At 33.0% G+C, this 6,797-nt stretch overlaps 1 protein-coding gene across 1 annotated transcript; it reads left to right on the top strand.

The window, feature by feature from the left end:
- Nucleotides 1-3,270: 3,270 nt before the first annotated feature.
- On the top strand, nt 3,271-5,887 carry GAUT10 (galacturonosyltransferase 10). Its single transcript, XM_078984023.1, has 2 exons — nt 3,271-3,711; nt 4,273-5,887. Exons 1-2 carry the CDS (start codon nt 3,556-3,558, stop codon nt 5,728-5,730), a joined length of 1,614 nt encoding a protein of 537 aa, XP_078840149.1. The 5' UTR covers nt 3,271-3,555; the 3' UTR covers nt 5,731-5,887.
- Nucleotides 5,888-6,797: the final 910 nt, after the last annotated feature.

Below are 6,797 nucleotides of genomic sequence, written 5' to 3'. Positions count from 1 at the left end.
TTGTTTTCATACAAATGGTTTTATAATTGTTATATTAAAAATGAAAATTTTGGTCGTAAATTTTGGGATGTTACACATACATTTTGAACATGGTCTCTCTCTCTCTCTCTCTCTCTCTCTCTCTATATATATATATATATATATATATATATATATATATATATATATATATATATATATATCCCTCTCTCGATCATAATAGCTACCCACCAAGTGTAATCGTGTTTGTTACTTCGTCTTTGTAAGTTTATTTAACTGGGTTCCTTAAAGGGTTTTCCTTTTTTGAAAAAAAAAACTAAGAATTTGTAGTTGCCCGCCAAGTGTATGTTGAATTGCCTAAATGATTTTTTATTAATATGCATGTACACAATCATTGTATAATTTAAGGTGTCTAAGTTGATTTGAATAATTTAAATGGTTTTTTCTTCTGGTTCAAGTTACAACCCACAGAAAATAACTTATTGGTATCCTGCATAGTGAAAAAGATGAACATTCTGTTCTTAACGCCTTCAAATGGGCTTTAAAGGAACCGAGTTTTTAGAGCCTTATTGTTCTATCTACGAGGAAATGCTTAGAAAGCTTGGCCAAATGGGTTCAATCAATTTAATTAGGGGGTATCGGATGACATGAAGAGATCCTCATATACAAGTAGTTGAAAATACTTTCTTTATACAAATCAATAATGTTTTATTGTGTGGATGTGTGTATTTGATTAACAGTTGAAGAAAATAACAGTCAGGAAATGGGTTTTAAAGGTTTTTCAACATGAGAGAGAGTTGCAATCTGAATTTCTAGGTTTCTAGTTGTAGCTACGTTATGTGTAATTTGATGTTAATGCTTTACTAATTCTTATTCTATTTTGACATGTATTTACCTCTCCGATCTAGTTTCTTTCTTTCTTATTTATTTATTTATTTATTTTTTAATTGTAGGTGAAAAGAGAGGAAGAAGATAGAAAAAAGAGAAAAAGAGTCACACGCACACATAGAGAGAGAGAGAGTGTGTGTGTGTGTGGGTGGGTGAGAGAGATGGATAGATTATAAAGGGGTGCGATATTTTCTTTATTTTTTAATTATAAAGTAATTAATATTTGTATTAAAAATTTTTAAAAATTAAAAGGGTAAAACAGTTTTTCGAGGATCAAAATGGACCAAAACCACCATAATTTCTTATTTTGGGCATTCATGCAAGTTAGAAACTTTTTAGATCTTATCTACAGCTTTTTAGAAACCATAAAATCAATTTTGAAGTTTTGTCTAAAAATAGTACTCATACCACCTAACAAGAATACTAACCAAAGACTTACGAGTTTGCAAAAATTAATCGATCCAATTACGAACCAACCAATTGGATTGGATATCCAATTACAATTGGATTGGATTGAATGCGAAACTTCGAAATCCAATTGGATTGGATCGGTTATTAGATCATTCTGAAAATCCAATGGATAACCGAACCTAGGGCCGGTCTTGGGCAGGAGCAATCGGGGCTACCGTCCCCGGGCTTCACAAAATCCAGGGGCCCAACATTGAAATTGTTATAATTAATATATATATAGATATAATTAATATATATTCAAAATTCATATCAATTGAGCATAAGTAAATCTTAGCTTAGTTTGCTGAAGAATTCGTCGCGTGTTTTTTGCATACGAAATTCACCCGCGTTCAAATCTTTCTGCTTTCATTTTGCAACTCTCCATAAGAGTACACACAAGAGACAATTGTCGTAACCCTCTATATTCAACCCAATAAACTTTTACAACTCTTTTAAGGGCCCATGTTCCATAAATATAATATTTTTTTATATTGCTCAAATTCTATAAGAAAAAATTATATAACCAATAAGAGAAATAAGGTAAAAAATTAGAGATGATTTGGGGATATGATAAGACACGTTTGCTAAACACAAAAAAAGAGGAATTCTTAATTAATTTGTTTTTCATTTATCGTAATCATTCTTTTAATTTCTCTATCTTTCTAGATTTTGTTAGTTTCTCGGCTCTCATCACATCATCATATGATTGCATAGTCTTGGAAACTGTCTCATCTATGATGCTTAGATATTTGATTTAAGTATATAAAATAATCTATTCCATTAGACACCACTCACACCAGACACCAGTCGATCGATTTCGATTGGAGTCTATTGTCCACTTATAGTGTAATTCATGTTTACATGTATTGATTCTGAAATAGTTAAATGTAAAAATCATCAAGTGGTTGATTTGTTTGCTATGTGTTTGAAAAATGAAACCAAATCAGTGAATTGCCCAATAGAAAATGATGAGAATAAACAATTGTCGTGTTTAAGTATTTAAGTGGAGAATAATTGAATACCGAATTCTTCATAATGCCTTAGCCTTATTGAGCTTCCTATATATATATTTTTTTTAATTTTTAATTTTGTAATGTTTTTTTAGGGTTTACAAAATAAATAAATAAATAAATAAATAATTACTCTAACATTGGTTGTGATTTTTAGAGCAGACAAAGACTTTGTCAGACAAAATTAATTTTGTAATTTTGTAGTTTATACTTTTGTTTAAACTTTTAGGTAGTTTGTTTCTCTTCTAACATTCGATATATTTTATAATTGAGAATTTTAAATTATAGTAATCCGAAAGGGTCTAATTTTTTTATATTGCCCCGAACATTCAATTGGCTAGTACCGGTCCTGACCGAACTGATCCAATCGGATTAGATTTCCATTTTAATCCAATAAACATCCGATATTATTATCAAAATCCAAATACTATTATTATATATTTAATAAAAAAATTAAGTTGAAAACTTGAAGTATGTGCGAGTTTATTTTTAGTTATCATAGTTATATTTGATTAATCAATAAAAAAATTAAAATTGGTTGGACAATGAATAATCACTTTATTAAACCAATCAAAAATATCTAATGGATAAAATCGATTCAATCCAACATCTAATTAGATGAGTTCGGTGTAGATTTTTATATTAAATTGAATTAGATCGGTTGATAAAATCCAATATGAAATAGGTGATTGGATCGGTCCATCGAAATCCATTAAATTTGAACCAAAAGACGTAACCAATTTTTTTTTCTTTAAAGTAATCAAGTTTCACGTATGATCCCGGGATAATTGACAAAAGAAAAGATAGACCGACCAATGGTTAATAAATGTTTACTAAAACGAGGTTAACGTAAAAATAGAAAACAGAAGGATACAAAGTGAAAGTTAACTAAAACGTGAGGCGCTATTCTTGCAACTTAATCTAAACTTAAGAGTTGACCGTCAACTAGATCTCTCTCCACCACTCCTGGTGACTACTGCGCACTGTTTTTTCAGTGGCTTGATTGATGCCAAAAGAGCCCCAACGATCTAAAATCATCAAACCCCTTTTACATCACACAGCTCTCGAATCTCGATCTCAATTCAATTGAAATCACCGTGCCCTAGTTCCTCATTATCCCCGATTTTGGTTAATTTATTTCTCAAAAACCTAGATTTTCGGTGAGAATTTGTTGTTTATTTGCACTTGGATGTTATTTAAGGGTTTGTAAGGCTTTACATACGAGAAAATGAGAAGACAAAGGCCGGAGTTTCGGCGGCAAGTGAGGCGGCGGTTTTCGGGTATGTTTTGGTTAACATTATGTGGAGGATTGGCGGTTTTGATGTTGATCGTTTTGTTAAGTCGAGAGAGCACAAAACCTAGATCCAGATCCGTGCTATCTAAGGTAATTTGAATCAAATGTTCCAAGCAAATCACTTTCATTTTGAATCCAAATAGTTTGTGCCCTTTTCAATTGAATGTAGCTTTCGAAATGTGGTAGAAAATCGATAACTAACTAATAGGATTTGCACATCCGTCCCCTACGCTAGCTTAATTGACATATAGTTGCTTATTGTTTAGTGATCGTGATTGATTTCCTGATTATTGGAACATACTGAAAATCAATTTAGATTGTTACTTACACACTTGAGAGCTCTTGAGAAGTTAGGTGACATTGCAATATTATAACATTTTAATGAAAGAACTCCTGTATGACTGTTTTACCTTTTAACTATCATTCTTCCAATTACACCTGCAAATCTGCATGATCAACTTAGTGCTCTAATAAGAAGTTAAGAATCAAAATCAGATTTTTCTCTTTCATTTGGTAGATGTTACTACATAGGCATACTACATACTACATGTCCATCTGCATATTGTAGTTAAAAATTAAAAATCCATTGCATGAAATTCCTTTGTGTCTAAATCTTACTACAAACAAACTTTCATTTTCTTTTTCATGAAGAGTTCTTATGGGCATGATAAAGTGATAGAAGGCCTTAACATCACAGCCGAAATGCTAAACCCCGATTCAATCACAAGACAACTTAATGACCAAATCTCATTAGCAAAAGCCTTTGTTGTAATTGCAAAAGAAAGCAACAACCTTCAATTCGCATGGGAACTAAGTGCTCAAATTCGAAACTCCCAAATCCTTCTTTCAAATGCAGCCTTAAGGCGGACCCCACTAACCCTTCAAGAATCCGAGACAGCTGTCAAAGACATGGCCCTTTTACTCTTTCAAGCCCAACAACTCCACTACGATAGTGCCACCATGATCATGCGCCTCAAAGCTAGAATCCAAGATCTTGAAGAACAAACAAGTTCTGTAATGGAAAAAAGCAACAAATATGGTCAAATCGCAGCTGAAGAAGTCCCAAAAAGTTTATATTGTCTTGGTGTTCGCCTAACAACCGAATGGTTCAAACACTCAGAGTTACAGATAAAAAGTCAAAGTCAAAGTCAAACCCAAATCGAGACAAAACTAAAAGATAACAATCTTCATCACTTCTGTGTCTTTTCAGACAACATTCTTGCAACATCTGTAGTTATAAATTCAACCGCTTCAAATTCCTTAAACCCTGCTAAATTAGTCTTCCATTTAGTAACCGATGAAGTCAACTTTCACGCAATGAAAGCATGGTTTAACATGAACAGTTTTCGTGGGGTGACAGTTGATGTACAAAAGTTTGAAGATTTCACATGGTTAAATTCCTCTTATGTCCCTGTTCTCAAACAGCTACAAGATTCAGACACTCAAAATTATTATTTTTCCGGAAGCAACGATGGAGGGAAAACCCCAATAAAGTTCCGGAACCCGAAGTATCTATCGATGTTGAACCATTTACGTTTCTACATTCCGGAAGTTTTCCCGTCTTTGAAGAAACTCGTGTTTCTAGATGACGATGTTGTTGTCCAAAAGGACATTTCTGGTCTTTTTAATGTTGACTTGAATGGGAATGTGAATGGAGCAGTTGAGACATGTACAGAGACTTTTCATAGGTATCATAAGTATTTGAATTATTCTCATCCGTTGATACGGGCCCACTTTGACCCGGATGCATGCGGGTGGGCATTTGGGATGAATGTGTTTGATTTGGTGGAGTGGAGGAAGAGAAATGTGACTGGGATTTATCATTATTGGCAGGAGAAGAATGTGGATAGGAGTTTGTGGAAGCTTGGGACATTGCCACCTGGACTGCTGACGTTTTATGGGTTGACAGAGGCTTTGGATCCTAGGTGGCATGTGTTGGGGTTGGGGTATACGAATGTGGATGCACAGGTGATTGGGAATGGAGCTGTGTTGCATTTTAATGGGAATTTGAAGCCTTGGTTGAAGATTGGGATGGAGAAGTATAAGCCTTTGTGGGAGAAGTATGTTGATTATAGTCATCCTATGTTGGAACGATGTAATTTTCATTGATTTGGGTTTTTTTTTTTTTTTTTTAAAGATTTATGGGTAGTTGTTAGTAGTGTAAGATTTGGTTTGTATACTTTATTAATGGGTGCTTTTGGATGTTAATTTATTAAATTATGTATGAGACCACACGTAACTATGTATCTTCGGTTATTCTTTTTCATCTTTGTTTTGAAAAATATACTATGGAAGGTAGGCAACTTGAAATTTTGTGTTTACTAATTACTGTTATTCTAATAGTATTTGAACAAAAACAAATAGTTTGGCGAAGTGATCTTGAGAGTGGGATTAGGAGTGGATTTTCTATCTCATTTATGTCTCGAATATATTTAAAATCGGTTGTCTTTGTGACATTTAAATGTTGGCATTGAGATTTTTTCCGACTATTTGGGAATAGGAAGCTTTAAATTAAATCTAGTATGATAAAGGATAGGATTCCTCAAACCTTGGGTCCATGGAGGCTTTTTATACAATCCATTAAACAAGGGTTTTTATTTTAGAAATTATTGGATTTTAAGTTCCTTTAATGTATCATATCAAACAAGGGCTTCCATGATACTTTTCAATACATTCAAATCCTAAGGATTCCTTTAATACCCTAAAAGGCACCTGACAAAACGAGACAGAACTACGAAAATGAGATTCGATAACACAAAATTTGTTGAGATTACAAGAATAGAGAGTGTGTTTTTATTTGTGATTCGACCAAGCAACAGTATTGAAATATCCCATGATGATGTGGTAATTAAGAGGAATTAAGATGTAGGCAGTGAGTCTCTACACAAGAATATTAAGATTGCTTCCATTGATTACTTCTGACATAAAAGAAAAACAAAGAATCAACATTAGAATTTTCTTAGAATAACAATATGAGATAATCGACCGTACAAGTTACAACCCATTTTATTTTAAAATGGTACAACTCATTAAGGACAAGGGCCAGCCCAAATTTTATAACTGGGCCACTTGTTGGACTATCTCTGTCAAAACATTATTGCAAGTATTTATTTCTAATAGAGTAAACCACACCAATGGTCCCTATGGTTTGGAATAATTTATACGTTTAATCCCTA

The sequence above is a fragment of the Lactuca saligna genome, chromosome 3, assembly GCF_052625555.1.
Source record: "Lactuca saligna cultivar CGN05327 chromosome 3, ASM5262555v1, whole genome shotgun sequence".
In the NCBI taxonomy this organism is placed as follows: domain Eukaryota; kingdom Viridiplantae; phylum Streptophyta; class Magnoliopsida; order Asterales; family Asteraceae; genus Lactuca; species Lactuca saligna.
The sequence above is the reverse complement of the archived record's forward strand: the minus strand, read 5'-3'. Positions and strand labels throughout refer to the sequence as shown.

Excerpts from the sequence above, each read along its gene's own strand:
- GAUT10 (XM_078984023.1), top strand. The coding sequence starts at position 3,556 with ATGAGAAGACAAAGGCCGGAGTTTCGGCGGCAAGTGAGGCGGCGGTTT. Across the intron at positions 3,712-4,272 it reads CCAGATCCGTGCTATCTAAG|AGTTCTTATGGGCATGATAA; the intron begins GTAATTTGAATC and ends TTTTTCATGAAG.